We start from the raw sequence: 23,086 nt of genomic DNA, 5'->3' as shown, positions 1-23,086 counted from the left end.
TTTTGAAAGCTTATCCAAATTTCTAGGAACTAGAAATGTTTACTTAGAGCTTATATGCATTGAATGCATTTTCTGCATTTCCATATTCACCTATCAAATAATTTAAGTAATCTCTGCTAAAATACTGATACAGATTAATTCATGCTATGGATTAGAAGTCTCTAATAGGATGATATGACCAGTAAACCTTGGGTCCTTCAGAAGAATGTACTACCAGAGATTGAATGTGCCTTTCAAACAAAAAAATTAAAAATAAAAATATTGGGGACCTGAAATGACATCAGCCACTGGAATTGGAAAAAGTACAGTACAAATACACTTAGGCTAGCACAGTGGAAGTCTGATCATCTCTCCAGATCCTGCCACACTCCCTACTGTTTCTTAGAATCTATCCATTTTTAAGTTTTCACCATAGGATATAGTTTTAATTTGGGGTAGTAACTCTGCCAAAACTCTAATTGCCCCAAACTATTCCACAGCCTCCAACAAAACACAGTCATCAGGGAGACAGTAATGAGGGTACTTTCTCTGGGACTATTTCTAATCAATCATGGTTCTCTCAAAGATACCCCCCTGCACTTATATTTTCATAATATCCTGGCATCTAAGCAAACAGTTATAAATATTTCTACTTAATGATTCATTTAAAGGAGATGGAGAATCCAAAGGAATATCTGGCAAGAATACTGTCTAGAAAATGAATTTTATTACCAAAAAAGTATTTGCCTGTCTTAAAGGAAGATAATAACTTTTCCACAAGTAAGAAGAAACTATCATATTAATTTCAGGTATACAGCACAGTGGTTCAATATTTTTATAGATTATCCTCCCCTTTAAAGTTATTACAAAATAATGGCTCTATTTCCCTGAGCTGTACAATATATCCTTGTTGCTTGTCTATTTTATGCTTATAGTAGTTTGTATCGCTTAACTTCCCTACCCATAATGTGCCCCCCCCCCCCACACACACACACTTTGGTAACCACTGGTTTGTTCTCTATGTCTGGGAGTCTGTTTCTGTTTTGTTCTATACAGTCATTTGTTTCATTTTTTAGATTCCACATCTAAGTGATAACATATGGTATTTTTCTTTCTGTCCGACTTACTTCACTTAGCTTAAACTCCATCCAAGCTGTGGCAAATGGGAGAATTTCAAGAATGCTTACTTTCAAATTACATTCATTGGACAAATGGTCTTGAACTAGTCCGACTGAGAAGGTAGCAGATAAGAGTACTGTAAAATATTTCTTCTAAGTTCAAATTGGAAGACAAGTATAACACATTTACCTTCTCAGTATGTACAATACCAAATGATCATAAACTCTACATTACCTTCACATCTTCAATAGTGGGATGAGGTGGTGTTTTCATCTGAACAATAGTGTAAAGTATATCATGGATGTGATTATTTAAGTACAATACAGGATTAGCTATGACTGTTTTTGTTGAAGCAATACTTGCTGAAAGCAGAGGTAGGGTGGTAGGCAGTGGTAGTGGAGACTGGAGCTGCTTCACTGTAGTTTCCTGTGAGTGACAGGAGATTAGTTTTTCCGTAGTTAAAATGAAGGACAAAAAAAGCAATTAATAGGTATATGATAAAAATACTGGCAGTAAACATCTGAGTAAAAGCAATATGTTAATGTGCTTGCTCACTTATTCTACAAAAACTGATTGCATACCAGGTCCTATGCTTAGATGCAGAAGACGTAAAGATGAGTTTGACACAGCTGTGCTCTCAAGCTTTTAGCCTACTCCTAATTACCAAAACTTTTGTCTAAAAAGACCCATGCAGAGTGTAAATATGTGCCTCCCATGAATAGAGGAGCTAATCACATTAACATTAACCAGTAAAAAGAGCTTTACAACTATAAGTGAAAGTTACTGAAATTATTAAAATAACCAAGATTGAAAACAAAAGTAAAGTCAATACCTGCTGTGATTCTTGTAGCAAAAATTTGAGTTCCATCCTTACTGAGGCCAGACCACCACCTTGGGCCCCATGAAGGCTACAGTAACTAAGAAACACTCTGAGGAGATCTTGGTTCTTCTGCAACCACAACTTCCGTCTTTCCGCATGCTCTCGTTTAGCCTGTAGTCTCCGCCTTTCTATTTGGTGCCACTCATAGGAACCAATACCTGGTTTGTCCACCATTTCTTCCTGATGCAGAATATCACTCTCTACTGTGGAATACATTTTACTGGCATATTCTTTAATAACTGATTCATGATTACATATCTCATGCAAGGCAGCAATTTCCTTTTCAAGCCAGTTATAGAGTTGAAATCTGAGTTTTCCACCATCTACTTCATAACCTGTAGCCAATGTTCTTAGTTCAGTCATAAGGATCTTTAAACAAGCTCTGAATTTTAGTTGTTCAGCAATCACATCAACTTCAGAATCACCTTCAAGGCAATCCTCTTCCTGAGGAGTCAATAACACATTAGGGTCTGGGGCTTCCCGATCTTCTTGTCTATCTTTTTCCCTGACATCTGTGCTTTTCATTACTAAACCGACAGCATCTTCTTCCTCTTCTTCTAAGGCACCATCGTGCTCTTCACCCCAATCAAGAGTAAGAGGTTCCTCTTCAACTTTTACTATTGGCTGACTCCAGTCAATCTGTGATGAAGTTACGTTTGACCAATCAATTCCAGAACTTCTATCACCATCACTCAGAGTTTTTGATTCTGAAGGTACATCGTCCGTCTTTTTAGAAATGAAGTCAGGCTGATCTTTGTCTGAAGGTAAGGCAGACACTTTGGTAACTTTTGGAATTTTGGAGAGTACCTCCAAGGCTAAAACAGGACATCCAACTTTAAAATGAGCATTTGCTGTAGTAAAGAATAATTTTCTTTCTATGAGATTAATTTTATCAACAAAGTTCTTCTCCGTTTTGAGACCTAAGGTTGCCAAAGTTCCTTCAGGGGAGGCAAGGTTTCTTCGAATAAGCAAAGGATGAGTTCGAAGGTAGTTGTAGAAACTAAACACCACTGGGTTACAAGATTTGATAACTACAGAAATCAAACAGATACAATCACAAGGTATTATGTTAACTTGTAATTATATTACAAAAGAATAAAATATGTCAGCATTTCCTCAAAAAAAAGGACACTTAAATATTAACCTAGGATTAGTTAAACTACGATATACCCACAAAATACAGCTAAAATAAAAAGAATTTCCCTGTTTTGCTATGGAGTGATATCCAGAATATATTAAGTAAAAGATACTAAACTACCTTTTATCTAAGAAAGTAAAGAGGGAACACATACACACATTCACACACACACACACACACACACACACGTACACTTGTATTTTTTTAAATGGAAGGAGAACACACAATTTTTTTTTCAATTGGTCCCCTAAAAAAGGGAGGCAAGAACAGGGTAGAGAGACGAGGAAAGAAGCTAGATTTCTCTGAAAATACCTTGATTTTATTGTTTTTATTTAAAAACCACTTCAACATTTTATATAATTCTAAAAGAAAATTAATTTTAAAAAATTCACAATAAAAGCAAAAGCAAAATTAAACAAATTATTCTTTGTATCAAGTTGGTAGCATAACCACAAGAGAGGAACTATAAAGTGACTTAAAAATAAGTAATTTAAAAAAAATAAGTAATTTGACTGAACATCCTTAGTGGGATATACTATCAAAACAAAAAGAACTGCAAAGAGGGAGACCTTCAAGATGGTGGAGGAGTAAGACGTGGAGATCACCTTCTTCCCCACAAATACATCAAAAATACATGTGCATGTGGAACAACTCCTACAGAACACCTACTGAACGCTGGCAGAAGACCTCAGACCTCCCAAAAGGCAAGAAACTCCCCCACGTACCTGGGAAGGGCAAAAGAAAAAACAGAGACAAAAGAATAGGGACGGGACCTGCACCAGTGGGAGGGAGCTGTGAAGGAGGAAAAGTTTCCACACACTAGGAAGCCCCTTCTCGGGCAGAGACTGTGGGTGGCAGAGGGGCGAAGCTTCGGAGCCACGGAGGAAAGCGCAGCAACAGGGCTGCAGAGGGCAAAGCGGACAGATTCCCGCACAAATGATCGGTGCCGACCAGCACTCACCAGCCCGAGAGGCTTCTCTGCTCACCCGCCGGGGCGGGCGGGGGCTGAGACCTGAGGCTCGAGCTTCGGAGGTCAGATCCCAGGGAGAGGACTGGGGTTGGCTGCATGAACACAGCCTGAAAGGGGCTAGTGCGCCACAGCTAGCCGGGATGGAGTCCGGGGAAAAGTCTGGAACTGCCTAAGAGTCGAAAGACCACTGTTTCGGGGTGTGCGAGGAGAGGGGATTCAGAGCACTGCCTGAACGAGCTCCAGAGATGGGCACGAGCCACAGCTATCAGTGCGGACCCTAGAGACAGACGGGCATGAGACGCTAATGCTACTTCTGCAGCCACCAAGAAGCCTGTGTGCAAGCACAGGTCACTCTCCACACCTCCCCTTCCGGGAGCCTGTGCAGCCCGCCACTGCCAGGGTCCCGTGACCCAGGGACAACTTCCCTGGGAGAACACATGGGGAGCCTCTCAGGCCGGTGCAATGTCACGCTGGCCTCTGCCGCCACAGGCTCGCCCCGCATCCGTACCCCTCCCTCACCCCGGCCTGAGTGAGCCAGTACCCACTAATCAGCTGCTACTTTAACCCCGTCCTGTCTGAGCGAAGAACAGACACCCTCAGGAGACCTCCACGCAGAGGCGGGACCAAATCCAAAGCTGAACCGCAGGAGCTGTGCGAACAAAGAAGAGAAAGGGAAATCTCTCCCAGCAGCCTCAGGAACAGCAGATTGTATCTCCACAGTCAACTCGATGTACCCTGCATCTGTGGAATACCTGAACAGCCAACGAATCATCCCAAAATTGAGGTGGTGGATGCTGGGAGCAACTGTAGATTTGGGGTTTGCTTTCTGCATCTAATTTGTTCCTGGCTTTATGTTTATCTTAGTTTAGTATTTAGAGTTGATTATCATTGGTAGCTTTCTTTATTGATTTGATTGCTCTCATCCTCCTTTTTTTCTTTTATATATATAGATTTTTTTTTTCCTTCTTGTCTTTTTGTGAGTGTGTATGTGTATGCTTCTTCGTATGATTTTGTCTGTATAGCTTTGCTTTTACCATTTGTCCTAGGGTTCTGTCTATCCATTTTTTGTTTGGGGGGTTTTTTTAGTATAGTTTTTAGCACTTGCTATCACTGATGGATTTGTTTTTCTGGTTTGCTTGCTCTATTCTTTCTTTCTTTTATTATTACTTTTTAATTTTTTAATAATTATTTTTTATTTTAATAACTTTATATTATTTTATTTTATTTTTCTTTCTCTGTTTCATTTTTTCTCCCTTTTCTTCTGAGCCATGTGGGTGACAGGGTATTTGTGCTCCGGCCAGGTGTCACTCCTATGCCTCTGAGGTGGGAGACCTGAGTTCAGGACACTGGTCCACCACAGACCTCCTGGCTCCACGTAATATCAAATGCAAAAGCTCTTCCAGAGATCTCCATCTCAACGCTAAGACCCAGCTCCACTCAATGACCAGCAAGTTACAGTGCTTGACATCCTACGTCAAACAGCTAGCAAGACAGTAACACAAACCCAGCCATTAGCAGAGAGGCTGCCTAAAATCATAGTAAGGTCACAGACACACCAAAACACACCCAACGGACGCAGTCCTGCACACCAGAAAGACAAGATCCAGCCTCAGCCACCAAAACACAGGCACAAGTCCCCTCCACCACGAAGCCTACACAACCCACTGAACCAACCCTAGCCACTGGGGGCAGACACCAAAAACAACGGGAACCACGAACTTGCAGCCTGCAAAAATGAGACCTCAAACACAGTAAGTTAAGCAAAATGAGAAGACAGAAACACACAGCAGATGAAGGAACAAGGTAATAAACCCACCAGACCAAACAAATGAAGAAGAAACAGGCAGTCTACCTGGAAAAAAATTCAGAATAATGAGAGTAAAGATGATCCAAAATCTTGGAAATAGAATGGAGAAAATACAAGGAACGTTTAACAAGGACCTAGAAGAACTAAAGAGCAAACAAACAGTGATGAACAACACAATAAATGAAATTAAAAACTCTCTAGAAGGAATCAATAGCAGAATAACTGAGGCACAAGAACGGATATGTGACCTGTAAGATAAAATAGTGGAAATAACTACTGCAGAGCAGAATAAAGAAAAACAAATGAAAAGAATAGAGGACAGTCTCAGAGACCTCTGGGACAACATTAAATGCACCAACATTCGAATTATAGCGGTCCCAGGAGAAGAGAAAAAGTAAAGGACTGAGAAAACATTTGAAGAGATTATAGTTGAAAACTTCCCTAATACGGGAAAGGAAATAGTCAATCAAGTCCAGGAAGCACAGAGAGTCCCATACAGGATAAATCCAAGGAGAAACATGCCAAGACACATATTAATCAAACTATCAAAAGTGAAGTACAAAGAAAAAATATTAAAAGCAACGAGGGAAAAACAACATATAACATACAAGAGAATCCCCATAAGGTTAACTGCTGATCTTTCAGCAGAAACTCTGCAAGCCAGAAAGGAGTGGCAGGACATATTTACAGTGATCAAACGGAAAAACCTACAACCAAGATTACTATACCCAGCAAGGATCTCATTCAGATTCAATGGAGAAATTAAAAACCTTACAGACAAGCAAAACCTAAGAGAATTCAGCACCACCAAACAGGTTTACAACAAATGCTAAAGGAACTTTTCTAAGCAGGAAACACAAAAGAAGGAAAAGACCTACAATAACAAACCCAAAACAATTAAGAAAATGGTAATAGAAACACACATATTGATAATTACCTCAAATGTAAATGGATTAAATGCTCCCACCAAAAGACAAAGACTGGCTGAATGGATACAAAAACAGGACCCATATACATGCTGTCAAAGAAAGACCCACTTCAGACCTAGGGACACATACAGACTGAAAGTGAGGGGACAGAAAAGAGATAGTCCATGCAAATGGAAATCAAAAGAGAGCTGGAGTAGCAATTCTTATATCAGACAAAATAGACTTTAAAACGAAGACTATTACAAGAGACAAAGAAGGACACTACATATGATCAAGGGGTCAACCCAAGAAGAAGATATAACAATTGTAAACGTTTATGCACTCAACATAGGAGCACCTCAATACATAAGGCAAATACTAACAGCCATAAAAGGGGAAATCCACAGTAACACAATCATAGTAGGGGACTTTAACACCCCACTTTCACCAATGGACAGATCATCCAAAATGAAAATAAACAAGGAAACACAAGCTTTAAACAATACATTAAACAAGATGGACTTAATTGATATTTATAGGACATTCCATCCAAAAATAACAGAATACACATTCTTCCAAAGTGCTCATGGAACATTCTCCAGGTTAGATAATATCCTGGGTCACAAATCAAGCCTTGGTAAATATAAGGAAACTGAAATCATATCAACTATCTTTTCCAACCACAATGTTATGAGACTAGATATCAATTACAGGAAAAAAATCTGTAAGAAATACAAACACGTGGAGACTAAACAATACACTACTTAATAACCAAGAGACCAGTGAGGAAATCAAAAAATTCTTAGAAACAAATGACAATGAAAACTCAAAGACCTAAAACCTATGGGATGCAGCAAAAGCATTTCTAATAGGGAAGTTTATAGTAATACAATCCTACCTTAAGAAACAGAAACATCTAATATAAACAACCTAACCTACACCTAAAGAAATTAGAGAAAGAAGAAAAAAAAAAAACCCCAAAGTTAGCAGAAGGAAAGAAATCATAAAGATCAGATCAGAAATAAATGAAAAAAAAATGAAGGAAATGACAGCCAAGATCAATAAAACTAAAAGCTGGTTCTTTGAAAAGACAAAAAAAATTGATAAACCATTAGCCAGATTCATCAAGAAAAAAAGGAAGACTCAAATCAATAGAATTAGAAATGAAAAAGGAGAAGTAACAAGTGACACTGCAGAAATACAAAGGATCATGAGAGATTACTACAAGCAACTGTATGCCAATAAATGGACAACCTGGAAGAAATGAACAAATTCTTAGAAATGCACAACCTTCTGTGACTGAACCAGGAAGAAACAGAAAATATGAACAGACCAATCACAAGCACTGAAATTGAAACTGTGATTAAAAATCTTCCAACAAACAAAAGCCCAGGACCAGATGGCTTCACAGGCGAATTCTATCAAACATTTAGAGAAGAGCTAACACCTATCCTTCTCAAACTCTTCCAGATTATAGCAGAGGGAGGAACACTCCCAAACTCACTCTACAAGGCCACCATCACCCTGATTGCAAAAGCAGACAAAGATGTCACAAAGAAAGAAAACTACAGACCAATATTACTGATGAACACAGATGCAAAAATCCTCAACAAAATACTAGGAAATAGAATCCAGTAGCACATTAAAAGGATCATACACCATGAACAAGTGGGGTTTATCCCAGGAATGCAAGGATTCTTCAATATATGCAAATCAATCAACGTGATACACCATATTAACAAATTGAAGGAGAATACCATATCATCTCAATAGATGCAGAGAAAACTTTCGACAAAATTCAACACCTATTTATGATAAAAACCCTGCAGAAAGTAGGCATAGAGGGAACTTTCCTCAACATAATAAAGGCCATATATGACAAACCCACAGCCAAACTCGTGCTCAATGGTGAAAAACTGAAACCATTTCCACTAAGATCAGGAACAAGACAAGGTTGCCCACTCTCACCACTCTTATTCAACATAGTTTTGGAAGTTTTAGCCATAGCAATCACAGAAGAAAAAGAAATAAAAGGAATCCAAATAGGAAAAGAAGTAAAGCTGTCACTGTTTGCAGTTGACATGATACTATACATAGAGAATCCTAAAGATGCTACCAGAAAACTACTAGAGCTAATCAATGAATTTGGTATAGTAGCAGGATACAAAATTAATGCACAGAAATCTCTGGCATTCCTATACACTAATGATGAAAAATCTGAAAGTGAAATTAAGAAAACACTCCCATTTACCATTGCAACAAACAGAATAAAATATCTAGGAATAAACCTACCTAAGGAGACAAAAGACCTGTATGCAGAAAATTATAAGACACTGATGAAAGAAATTAAAGATGATACAAATAGATGGAGAGATATACCATGTTCTTGGATTGGAAGAATCAACATTGTGAAAATGACTCTACTACCCAAAGCAATCTACAGATTCAATGCAATCCCTATCAAAGTACCACTGGCATTTTTCACAGAACTACAACAAAAAATTTCACAATTTGTATGGAAACACAAAAGACCCCGAATAGCCAAAGCAATCTTGAGAATGAAAAACGGAGCTGGAGGAATCAGGCTCCCTGACTTCAGACTATACTACAAAGCTACAGTAATCAAGACAGTATGGTACTGGCACAAAAACAGAAAGATAGATCAATGGAACAGGATACAAAGCCTAGAGATAAACCCATGCACATATGGTCACCTTATCTTTGATAAAAGAGGCAGGAATGTACAGTGGAGAAAGGACAGCCTCTTCAATAAGTGGTGCTGGGAAAACAGAACAGGTACATGTAAAAGTATGAGATTAGAACACTCCCTAACATCATATACAAAAATAAGCTCAAAATGGATTAAAGACCTAAATGTAAGGCCAGGCACCATCAAACTCTTAGAGGAAAACATAGGCAGAACATGCTATGACATAAATCACAGCAAGATCCTTTTTGACCCACCTCCTAGAGAAATGGAAATAAAAACAAAAATAAACAAATGGGACCTAATGAAACTTAAAAGCTTTTGCACAGGGCTTCCCTGGTGGCACAGTGGTTGAGGGCCCACCTGCTGATGCAGGGGACGCGGGTTCGTGCCCCGGTCTGGGAGGATCCCAAATGCCTTGGATGGGCTGGGCCCGTGAGCCATGGCTGCTGAGCCTGTGCGTCCAGAGCCTGTGCTCCGCAACGGGAGAGGCCACAGCAGTGAGAGGCCCGCGTACTGCAAAAAAAAAAAAGCTATTGCACAGCAAAGGAAACCATACACAAGACCAAAAGAAAACCCTCAGAATGGGAGAAAATATTTGCAAATGAAGCAACTGACAAAGGATTAATCTCCAAAATTTACAAGCAGCTCAAACAGCTCAATAACAAAAAAACAAACAATCCAATCCAAAACTGGGCAGAAGACCTAAATAGACATTTCTCCAAAGAAGATATACAGATTGCCAACAAACACATGAAAGAATGCTCAACATCATTAATCATTAGAGAAATGTAAATCAAAACTACAATGAGATATCATCTCAAACCAGTCAGAATGGCCATCATCAAAAAATCTAGACACGATAAATGCTGGAGAAGTTGTGGAGAAAAGGGAACCCTCTTGCACTGTTGGTGGGAATGTGAATTGGTATAGCCACTATGGAGAGCAGTATGGAGGTTCCTTAAAAAACTACAAATAGAACTACCATACGACCCAGTAATCCCACTACCGGGCATATACCCTGAGAAAACCATAATTCAAAAAGAGTCATGTACCAAAATGTTCATTGCAGCTCTATTTACAATAGCCAGGAGATGGAAGCAACCTAAGTGTCCATCATCGGATGACTGGATAAAGAAGATGTGGCACATATATACAATGGAATATTACTCAGCCATAAAAAGAAACGAAATTGAGTTATTTGTAGTGAGGTGGATGGACCTAGAGTCTGTCATACAGAGTGAAGTAAGTCAGAAAGAGAGAGACAAATACCATATGCTAACACATATATATGGAACCTAAGAAAAAAAAATGTCATGAAGAACCTAGGGGTAAGACGGGAATAAAGACACAGACCTACTAGAGAATGGACTTGAGGATATGGGGAGGGGAATGGTAAGCTGTGACAAAGTGAGAGAGTGGCATGGACATATATACTCTACCAAACGTAAAATAGATAGCTAGTGGGAAGCAGCCGCATAGCACAGGGAAATTAGTTCGGTGCTTGTGACCACCTGGGGGGGGTGGGGGGGTTGGAGGGAGGGAGACGTAAGAGGGAAGAGATATGGGAACATATGTATATGTATAACTGATTCACTTTGTTATAAAGCAGAAACTATCACACCACTGTAAAGCAATTATATTCCAATAAAGATGTTAAAAAAAAAAAGAAACTACAGGACAAACAATCCGACTTCTTTAGCAAATAAACTGGGGGAGGGGGAGGGGGTAACTAAATATGGATCAAAACAGACATAAGAGTCACCTCAGCCAATCACAATATATAGGCATCATATGGATCTTGTTTCAAATTAATCAACTGTATAAGGTTTTGAGAGAACCAGGGAAATTTGAAGACTGAGTATTTAATTACTAATAAAATTGTTATGTGTTATAACAATGACATGTGTTATTGTTTTTTAAAGAGTCCTTAGTTTTTAGAGATGCATGTTGCAATATTCACAGATGAAATGATCTGTTGTGTTTGCTTCAAAATGAATCTATACAGTATTGAGAATGGGAGGGTGTGGAAAGGATGGGAATATATATATGGCTCGAGGTTGGTTATGAGTTGATAACTACTGAAACTGGATGATAGAGTCAGAGACTTTCATTATATCATTCACTCTTTTATGTATACATAAAATTTTCCCCAATAACACACAACCTTTTAAAAGTTAACCTGGAAAAGATTAAGAAATAAACAGAATCTTCCTTCTGTAAAAATGTGTACATTTTATTAAAATTACTTGGGTAGGTCAGATATTTTTCTTCTAAAGGTTTTATTTCCTTTCCTTTAAATAAATTTAAAAATATTTACAGTACTCCCTCCTTATCTGCAGTTTTGCTTTCCATGGATTCAGTTACCTGAGGTCAACTGAGGTCCAAAAATATTAAATGGAAAATTTCAGAAATAAACAATTTATAAGTTTTAAATTGCGAGTGGTTCTGAGTAGCACGACAAAAATCTCGCTCCATCCTGTCCAGAGTATTCCACCCATTAGTCATTTAGTAGCCACCTGGATTATCAGATCCACTGTCACGGCACCACAGTGCTTGTGTTGAAGTCACCCTCATTTTATAATACTTAATAACGGCCCCACGTGCAAAAGTAGTGATGCTGGCAGTTCATCTATGCCAAAGAGAAGCGTAAGTGCTTCCTTTAAGTGAAAATTTGAAAGTTCTCTATATAATAAGGAAAGTAAAAAAATTTGTAAGCTGAGGGTACTAAGATCTAAGGTCAGAATGAATCTTCTGTCCGTGAAATTGTGAAGCAGGAAAAAGAAATTCATGCTAGTTTTTCTGTCACACCTCAAACTTCAAAAGTTATCGGCACAGTGCATGGTAAGTGCTTAGTTAAGATGGAAAAGGCAATAAATTTGTATGATAAGATTCTGAGTGAGAGAAACAACATCTTTCATTACAGCATATTGTTATAATTGTTCTATTTTATTTTACTATTAGTCACCGTTGTTAATCCCTTACTGTGCCTAATTTATAAATTAAACTTTATCATATATATATATTTAAAAAACATAGTTTATATAGGATTTGGTACTACCCACAATTTCAGTCATCCACTGGGAGTCTTGGAACATAATCCCTGTGGATAAGGGGGTACTGTGTATTAAAATATTATATTTCTTTTTTGTAAAGAAGAAGTAAAAATTGAGCCTGAATCTCTTTAATCATGTAAGCTCTTTTAATGTTTAAAAATAATATGTAATAAAAATAAAAGACTAGAAAATTATAACTATGGAAAGTACAAAATGAAAAGTAAAAGCTTGTATCTCCCCACTCCTATTCCCAAAAGATAACCAGTGCCGGTAGTTTCTTGTGATTTGTTCCAAAACACAAAAAATGGAGAGGGAGTGGGAACCAGACACAGTACGTGTGTGCACACACGTGTGTATATGTACGACATATATACATAAAGTGCAACAAGAACCATATTGTTCTATATCTTAGTTTTTCACTTAATAATACAGCACATATTAACACATCACTCTACCCCATTTTTAATAGCACACTGTTTCTATAGTACGGATATATTATAATTTATATAACTATTGTATTGATGAATATTTAAAATGTTCCATTTTCTAAATTATTGCAAACAATGCTACTAGATACCTTCCAAATGCTTTTAAAAATCTAAATTATTTGGTATAACTAAGAGTAAAGAAAGTTCGCCACACAAGAATAAAGTTTTTGTAGGCCCATACACTAAACCAACATGTGTAACAGCCAAAATTTACACTTTTTTAGGAAACCGGCTATTATGATACATAGAAAGAGCTGTGTGATGTGGAAACATTCTGTATGCTTCAGTCTAATATATATGAAATTAGAATAGTATGGTAATCTTATATGCCTTGATATATAGCTATGAGAGTAAAAATGTGTGTGAAGTCTTCTTTTACTACTCAAATTATTATAACAAAATGCTAGATTCAATTATAGATAGTAAGTGACTAAACCTTTAGCCGCACAAGAAATTTTGATACTAATTTCTCAAAGTTGAAAAGTAAATCTGGTAATGATCGGTTGTGTGTGTGGGGGGTGTGTGTGTGTGTATTATCTAAGTGAACATCAGTTCAGAAACTGTCTTCTTTTAAAAAAGAAAAAGAGAAATCCACAAAATGTTCTACCTTGACGTTCATCATCCTCCTTTGGTGTTTGTTCCAATAACGTGTCCAAGGCTCGGGCATAATCTTTCATTACCCAGTATGCAAGACTACGTAAGAAAGGATCAGGATGTAATCTTTTGCAATCGAATCCTGAGGCATCCTTTTGGCAACCCAAAATCTTCTGATTTAGGATGGATATATAAGTGGATGAAGTCTCAAAATCAGATTCATATAAACGGGCAATTACCATGGCTAGCTGGATATCTTCCATTTTTTCAAGACATACCTATAAATTTAAATATTAAGAAATACTTATTTAATGATAATTATTTAGAGATACGAAATATCCAACTGATATCCTGAAATTATCCACTATTTATATTCTCACAGTGGAGGGAAGAGGTCCAGAGGTTGAGACAGTGAAGGGTAGTTATATGCTTGCTTGAAAGGAGATTAAGGAATAGCAGGAAGATTAAGAAACTAGAACTTAGTAGTTTCCAGCCTAGAAAGATCATTTATAAAAAATGCATAAAATGAAGTATATCAACACCATCTCAGACTTAGATCAATTCAAATAACATTCATCTTTAAATTAAATACCACTTATGACATCTAAATTTATGTACATCAGTTCCTGTTAATTTCCAAATATATTTCCATATAAACATAATTATTACTATTTTAAAAGAATCTTCTACTTACATAGCAAATAACTTAAGAAATAAAGCCACATACTCTATTCTTACTCTGAGTTTATATTCTAAAGTAGCTACTCATCTGAGAATCTGAGGTCATGCAGGCAATATGAGCATCTCTCACTCAATCAACATTTCTCTTCTTTGCCTGAGTATCTTCTAGGATAAGCTTCCCATTTCAAAATTATAAATATTTGTTACTTTAAAAACTCATACATCTGAGATAATTCTGAAAATATGACTAATTCTAAACATAAAGTACTTTCACTTTGTTGGATATTTCCTATTTTTTCTATGATATATCATTTCCAATTATGTTTTTCCTTCACCTGTTTGGATTATTCACTATAATAATAGGTATCCTAAAAGGAATATCTCATAAACAACAGAAATATTTGTAATTATTCTCTTAACCAGCTACCAAGATTGTGTATCAAAAAATGTGAAGTTTTATCTCTTCCCATTCACCTTCCAATATCTAAGACTATATTTCAAAACAGTATAAACTGCAATCTCAGTTCCTTATCTATGAATTTCATTTAGACGAAAAAGAACTTAAAATATCTGCCTGTCTACACAAAGTAAGGAGATTGTGACCTATACATACTTAAATAGTTCAGAATCACAAGATGGTCAGGAAAAAGATATTCATAAACCCTTTTTCCATACACTTATACTTGAAATACTTATCTTGAAATGCAATATTCTCTATATAAAATTTTTCATTTATGTTTCTACATGTATTTATTTATAATTCCATTATCATTGTGCTACTATTTAAGTTAGTAATCTCTGTAGTTATTCTCTACCCTCTATCCTTACAAACATATGACCAAACATTACAGTCTCCTCCATGATCTTCCCAGGTTTTCAAGCTCTTACAGGTATTTCATAGCATGTTTTCTTAGTTATACCTCAATGGCATCTTTCAATGAACCAGCTAACAAGAAAAAAGCAGCAGATTGTTCAAAGCGTTGTTTTCCAAGTAAAGAGAAAGCGTTTTTCAAAGCGGCTTTACGCCATCTATCTTCATTAAAATTGTGGCTGAAAAATGTTGTCATTTTTTCATCGTGCTGTGACCTGGGAACCAGAGCACAAACATCAGTGGTTAAACCAAATTTAAAATAGTTTTAATCCTTTACAGAATATATGAAAATAGAAAATGAAAACCTCAAACATCCATCTAAAAGAAGAACAATAACAACTTTAGTGGTAGGTATTTGTTATTAAGCTTCTCTTTGTTTCTTCTAATAAGGAGAAAACTCAAAATACCTTAAGTATACATGAATAGGAAGCAAGTGCACTCTTTACTTTCCAAAGTGTTTTATCAACTTATTTTTAACAATATCCCACTCTTTAGGTTAAGTTCAAATGATATTCTATTTGTTTTGCAGATAAAGGAATCAAGGCACAAAAAAGGAAACTGATTTATCTAAGTACTTTCAAAAGCATTATGTTTCTGAGTCACAGCACAATCTTCATTCCATTAAACCATATTAAGTGTTGAGGAAATTTACCTAAACAGACCCCACACTATTGCTTTCTTCTTCATTGAAAGGTAGAATAATGCAGCATCCAAGGCATCATTGTTCCTTTGAAAAGAAGCTTTGGCAACCTAAACAGTCAATAAAAAGTTATACTGAATTAACTAGTTGATAAACAAATTACAACAATTAATGCTTCCCTACTACTTCCATGGATGACACAAACTACGCAGATGGGAAGAGCTGACTCTATTCCACAATCGCCAGTAGCTTATAATACATGCTCCTAGAAACAACCCTTTGTATACCAGTAATTACAATAAAAATAATAACAGCAACTAGTATTTACTGACTACTTACCATGTACCTTTCACTTATCTTACTGAATCACCACGATCCAAGAGGTACTATTATTATCCCCATTTTACACATGAGGCGACTGAGACACAAAGAGGTTAACTGAATTGCCTAAGGTCACACAGTAAGTAAGGGGTGTAAAAGGGATTAGAACCCAGGTAGTAATAAAACTGTCTAAGATAGGAAACAATAAAGAATGCAGAATATTTGATAGGTAAGACCTTTTCTTTTCTTTTTTTTTTTTCTGGCTGTGCTGCACACCTTGCAGGAAGTTAGTTCCCCAACCAGGGATCGAACCCGGGCCCCCAGCAGTGGAAGCACAGAGTCCTAACCACGGACCACCAGGGAATTCCCAGTGAGACCTTTTCTTGAAAATTAGACATATTAAATTTCTTAATGTTTTGTAAAAGTTAAAATGCTGACTTCTATGGTATGTATATGTGATTTCACATTTTAAAGCTCTCTCAACTAATACTGATACGGACAACTGTAAATAAATATCAGTTATACTCACGCACATGCATACACACACATTTTGAAAAATACAAAAATTAATGTTTTAGTTTTTTTCTTTAAACATAATTTTCCAGTATTTTTTAAAATTAATTAATTTATTTATTTTTGGCTGTGTTGGGTCTTTGTTTCTGTGCGAGGGCTTTCTCTATTTGCGGCAAGCGGGGGCCGCTCTTCATCATGGTGCGCGGGCCTTTCAATGTCACGGCCTCTCTTATTGCGGGGCACAGGCTCCAGACGCGCAGGCTCAGTAGTTGCGGCTCATGGGCCTAGTTGCTCCGCGGCATGTGGGATCTTCCCAGACCAGGGCTTGAACCCATGTCCCCTGCATTGGCAGGCAGATTCTTAACCACTGCGCCACCAGGGAAGCCCTCCAGTATTTTTCAATCAAATTCTGACAGTTCTGAAGGACTGACACATTCTTTCTGGTATGTAATTAAAATACAGGTGGTTGAAGCTCCATTATTTTGAAGGGCTTTCAAATTTTAGTTCTTAGAAATTCCATGAGAAAAAGCCTTAATGAATACATAATTCCCCTTGTACCATAACTGATAACCTCCTTTGAGCCATATGACCAAAGTTGCTGAATTTATAAAGAACCAATCAACTCAATGTAAGTTTAAAAATTATTAAGCCAGTAACACTGTTGTACATAATCATACGGTTTTGAATACAGTACCATACAGACCACATATTTCTCAAAGATACTGATATAACCTCTGCAAATAACTAAGTTGAGAGGTATAACGATTAAAAACAATGGATGTTTTATTAATGAACACTGACTGATGGTAGAGCAGGAAGCCACCAAGGCATGGTAAAGAGGGGTAAAGACACCTAAAATCACATTACCAAAATGCTTTTATTCCTCTTCCCCTTTTTCAGTATTTTCTCTGCCTTCAATCATTTAACTTAGTACTTCAATGTTTAATAATTCTTACAAGGATTTTTATTCATCTTCAGCTAATGAGTTTTTGGGCTGGCCAAAAAGTTCCTTTGGTTTTTAAGTAAAAATAAAATACACATTTTTCATTTTCACCAAGAATTTTATTGAACAACGTATTCACTGTTTTGTTCTACTACCTTCTGCCAGTTTTCAAGCAACTTCATAATTCCATCTTCCCAAAACTTTTTATCTTTTTGAGCAAAGAACTGTTCCAGGTGCCTTTTACAGTCTTCCAGGGAATAGAAATATTTTCCATTAAGAGAACTTTGTAAAGACCAAAATACATGGAAATCCGAAGGTGCAATGTCTGATGAATATAGCAGATGAATCAGAATTTCCCAGCCAAGCTGTAACAGTTTTTTCCTGGTCATCAAAGAAACATGTGGTCTTACATTATCCTGATGGAAGATTATGTGTTTTCTGTTGACTAATTCCAGATGCTTTTTGTCAAGTGCTGCTTTCAGTTGGTCTAACTGGGAGCAGTACTTGTTGGGATTAATCGTTTGGTTTTCCAGAAGGAGCTCATCATAGAGGACTCCCTTCCAATCCCGCCATATAGATAACATCACCTTTCTTGGATGAAGACTGGCCTTTGGTGTGGTTGGTGGTGGTTCATTTCGCTTGCCCCATGATCTCTTCCATTACACATTATTGTACAGTATCCACTTTTCATTACCCATCACAATTTGTTTTAGAAACGGAACGTTTTTGGTACCTTTCAGTAGAGAATCCCATGAGGAAATACGGTCAGGAAGGTTTTTTTCGCTTAACTTACGTGGAACCCAAACATCAAAGCCATTAACATAACCAAGCTGGTGCAAATGATTTTCAATGCTTGATTTGGACATTTTGAGTATGCCAGCTATCTCCCGCGTGGTATAACGTTGACTGTTCTCAGTTAATGTCTCGATTTGATCCCTATCAACTTCAACTGGTCCAGCTTCTCGAGAAATCTCCAGCACAAAACTTCGCAAACCACTTTTGACATGTTTGATTAGTCACAGCGCCTTCTCCATACACTGCACAAATCTTCTTTTGCGTTTCAGTTGTGTTTTTACCTTTCTTGAAATAATAAAGCATAATATGCTGAAAGTGTTGCTTTTTTCCTTCTATCTTCAATATTAAAATGGCTACACAAAAATTCACCAATTCTGATAAGCGTTTTTTAAATCCGTGCTGATATGACAGCTGTCACAATACAATCTAAAAATTTGTTTCGAATGAAGTTGAAGACAACTAAGTGCTACTAGAGCCAGCCTACAGAAAAAAACGAATGAACCTTTTGGCCAACCCAATATAACATATATTTCAAGGGAAAAAATTTTACATTTCCTTTCGATTTAATTTTAAGAGATAAATTACTTGTGGAAATAAATCATACATATATATCAGAAATACTCAATTACAATGACACAACACACTGATGACAAGAAACTGAAGAGACTTTGTAGAACATTTCAGATAAAATATGTCCTCCTCTTTTTCCATTGCTTTGGGATATGAAAAAAAATTAATGGGGACTTCCTGGTGGTCCAGTGGTTAGGACTCGAGTGGTGCTTTCACTGCCGAGGGCAAAGGTTCAATCCCCGGTCTGGGAACAATCTTAAGATCCCACAAGCCATGTGGCGTGGCCAAAAAAAAAAAAATTAACGTAGATATTGTGTAATTTATATGCTATAACAATTAATTTCCCTGTACATCAGAAACTACATCTCTTGATTGGTATGAGAACAAATTCCTTCTTACATCTGCCTATTTTGAGAAGAGAAATACTTATATATTATTGGCAGCCTTACATGTAGCAGGAAAATGACACTTTTACACTTACATTTCAAACTGTGATGTGAGGACCATGAACACCAGAATCACAGGATGCTAATTCAGATGAAGATGCCACAGCCCTACCACCTCCAACCCACTAAATGAAAACTTCTGAGAGTGGAAGTGAGGGATGTATGTTTCAAACAAGTTTGCCAGGTGATTCTTCAAACACTAAAATTTAGAAACTACTACTGTAGAGGAATAAATTCCTCTTGGGGGAAATGAATTCATACTCCACAAATGTAGTATCATTAATCGTACTTCTGAGAATTTCAATGGACTCCTAAAAGTAAACAAAACAATGACAATCCCACTCTCCTAATCACGACAGAGTAGAAAGGGCACAGACTAAATCTAACACTTCTAAATGATGGGAGTTTGGGCTGGTTACCCAACCTCTCTGAGTCTTAGTTCTATCAGGTGGAAAATCGAGATGGTAACATACAGCTGACGAGAAGATTATATGAAATAATTTATGAAAAGCAACTAGAACCAAACCTGGTACACAAAAGGTGCTCAATAATGGTTAGTTTCTGCAACACTGAAAGAATTTTCAGCTTCTACTAAAAATTTTTTAACAATTTTATTTTCTACTAGAAAACTGATTCCAAAAACCCATTTTAAAATTTATAGCATGAGGGGACTTCCCTGTTGGCGCAGTGGTTAAGAATTCGCCTGCCAATACAGGGGACACAGGTTCAATCACTCGTCCAGGAAAATCCCACATGCCGCAGAGCAACTAAGCCCATGCGCCACAACTACTGAGTCCACGTGCCACAACTACTGAAGCCCTAGCGCCTAGAGCCCGTGCTCTGCAACAAGAGAAGCCGCTGCAATGAGAAGCCCGTGCACCGCAACAAAGACCCAACGTAGCAAAAACAAAATTAATTAAATAAGTTAAAAAAGAAATTTATAGTATGTGTCATTTGCTGCCATAGATACGTTCTTCAAGTGCACACAAATCAAAACTTTTTGAATGGTATTTTAAAAGTGCACAGGAAGTTTGGTATTTATTAACCTAGCCATGCAGAGAATCTTTTATATAAAAAGAATGATTTGGGACTTCCCTGGAGGTCCAGAGGTTAAGACTCCACGTTTCTGTGCTTCTACTGCAGGGGGTGCGGGTTCCATCCTGGTTGGGGAACTATGATCCCGCAAGCCATGCAGTGCAGCATGCATAAATAAATAAATGAATGAATGAAGAGAACTTTTTTTCTATGTAATGTATGTAACTGACATACACTTTGTATTTTCTTAAACTAGGATGCACCTCAACTGATAGCAGAAAATATCTGTTCCATACATATTATATACTTAGTATATATGGCAAAAGACAATTGATATACTGCTTGGACATTTTATAAAGGTCAAGTTTTAGTTTTAAAGGTCCAAAAATTTTTATTTAAGAAGTTCTCAAGATCTCAAGATGCACATACTAATCCCTCACCACAGGTTTTCTGGAAGATAATACCTTTTATGCTTTAAGAAAAGACTTAACTTCAAAATCCAATGAAGTAAAGTTACCTTTTCAATGCATCTTCGAAGAGTGTTAATATTCCTCACCCACCAACCTATTCCCATAGCTCTTAACTCAGACCACTGAGGGTCCCCTCTCTGAATTGCCGGAATCATATTAATCAGCTCTTCCTCAGCCTCAGAATGAAAAGCCCAGGCAAAATGGCAAGTAGACACACCTAAATTAGAAATACAAAATAATAAGTTTCAGAACTATACCAAAACAAAAACAGAACCAATTTTTTACATAATCATGTATTTATTCATTCTGGAGAGAATTTTCATGCTGAAAAAAAGTATCAAAAGATTTCATCATTCAGGATTTTATGGTATAAGCTTCTACATACGAGATCACCGACAGGATACACAAAACCAAAATCTTTCTGAAACGTATTCGCTGCAAGAATAGAGACACTAAAACTTAATTGCTGGAAAGAAAGATATTTGAATATCAAGCCGTTCATATGTACGTACACACACCAAACTGATCAAGAGTAAAAGCTCTGGTCAAGTCAAAATATGTTGGTCCATGTACGTGGATGTTGTTTCACAGTGCCACTTGCTTGCAGACCATATCCTTCAGTACTGGATATGGAAAACTGCCCCATTCATCCCTCGGGCCAAGGAGTTACATATCACTTCAAAGCAAGCTTTAAACTTGATGAGAGTTCTGGGGAAGAACAGTCAAGAGGCACATTCCTCTGTCTTTGGTGCCTCAGTTAAAAAGAGTTTAAAGCGGCCTAATTACTGATGGCATATGGCAAACACTTTTATGCCCTGGTAAAAGACTGACAGGGATCTAGGCTGTATTTAGAGGCAACAAATACGGTTTAGTGACACCCTCAGTGAGTCTGTCAACAGTTGAACAACTGATAACACTTTACTCCACTTAGAGCAGGTAAAGAAGAAACATGAGAGAAGCGAACCAAGGAGTGATGTTAGATAGTGGGAATGCCACTGGGAAGAACCCCAAGGATCCCAGGAAAGAAGCCAGGCTAGTCGAATCAGCCATCTATTAGAATCCCTTTGGAAACAAAGAAATGCCGGAGGTCAATGACAGTCTGATAGCCACATTACAACACAGGACTCCCAATGCTGTAAGGCTATCAATATTACCACATATAATTTTTTTCATTAACAACTACTATATAGATTTTCCATATAGTTTAAAGCTTTTCTAACAATGACTGCTTCCCAACAGTTCCTTTGGAAATTATTAAAAAAACTATTAGGACCATTTTAAATAATAATCTTAAGTCTTTTATTCCTCATTGCTAACATTTATATACTGTGTTTGAAATCATATCACAAAATCAATGCAACAAGCCTTAACTGTCACTATAAATTTAGGGGGAAAATGGACAAAACTTAAAAACATCAACTTGTATTTTTTCAGAACCTAAAAAGCAGATTAATTCTCTATTTAAATCTGTCTGATTCAAGAAATAATCACTGAATGAAATAACTATAAAAAAACTAACACTTTGCTTTAGGAATTGCTATTATAAGGCAATGCAAAATGCACACTTTTGCTGATATAAAAATTTTAATATTAAGTAACAATATAAAGTATATTCTATACCCTTAAATGAAATTTGGTTGATGACATTTTTGGTATGACTAAAAGGAAACAAAAATATACACAGACATGTCAGAGGAATTTGGTTCAGAAAGAAGATGAAGAGATCAGTAACTCTATTTGGAAATCTAACTACTAGAAGTGTAAAAAGGTATTAGGAAGGAAAAACAAGGGGCACCAGCAGGCACTTATTTTTATTTGCCTACCAATGGCAGGCTATTCTTTGCAATATATCTCTGTTCTTCTTAGCTTGTCTACTAGCTACTTAAGTTTTTCCCCGGACCATCACCTACAATAGCAGTCACTTTTCTCATCTCCAATGTTTTAACTGTATCAAAGGGAAAATGGAATTTGACAAAGCTTTAGAAATTTGAGGTGTTTTAGGTCTCCCTAGGCAATATACACAATTGTCATTAAGTGATTCAGTACCATATGACCATCATTTAAAACTAAAATTTTAAAACTAAAATTTGAGATACCACTTTTTAAACCTATTCCAAATGCCATAGATTGTTTTAAATGATAATATCAAGTGTTG

General features: G+C 36.9%; 1 protein-coding gene across 6 annotated transcripts in view; it reads right to left on the bottom strand.

Moving 5' to 3' along the window:
* Positions 1–23,086, bottom strand: part of DMXL2 (Dmx like 2) — a 157,199-nt gene that overhangs the window by 27,468 nt on the left and 106,645 nt on the right. For all 6 annotated transcript variants that reach the window (XM_079913056.1, XM_079913058.1, XM_079913057.1 and 3 more), the window contains 6 exons: positions 20,979–21,148; positions 15,851–15,948; positions 15,248–15,413; positions 13,660–13,924; positions 1,931–3,009; positions 1,333–1,524 (listed from right to left, as the gene is read on the bottom strand). In XM_079913056.1, the coding sequence (XP_079769182.1) occupies positions 1,333–1,524; positions 1,931–3,009; positions 13,660–13,924; positions 15,248–15,413; positions 15,851–15,948; positions 20,979–21,148 (1,970 nt within the window). The remainder of the gene's footprint in view (positions 1–1,332; positions 1,525–1,930; positions 3,010–13,659; positions 13,925–15,247; positions 15,414–15,850; positions 15,949–20,978; positions 21,149–23,086) is intronic.

Source organism: Stenella coeruleoalba (assembly GCF_951394435.1).
Source record: "Stenella coeruleoalba genome assembly, chromosome: 2".
NCBI classification, from domain to species: Eukaryota; Metazoa; Chordata; class Mammalia; order Artiodactyla; family Delphinidae; genus Stenella; species Stenella coeruleoalba.
This window is presented reverse-complemented; position numbering and strand designations above follow the sequence as displayed.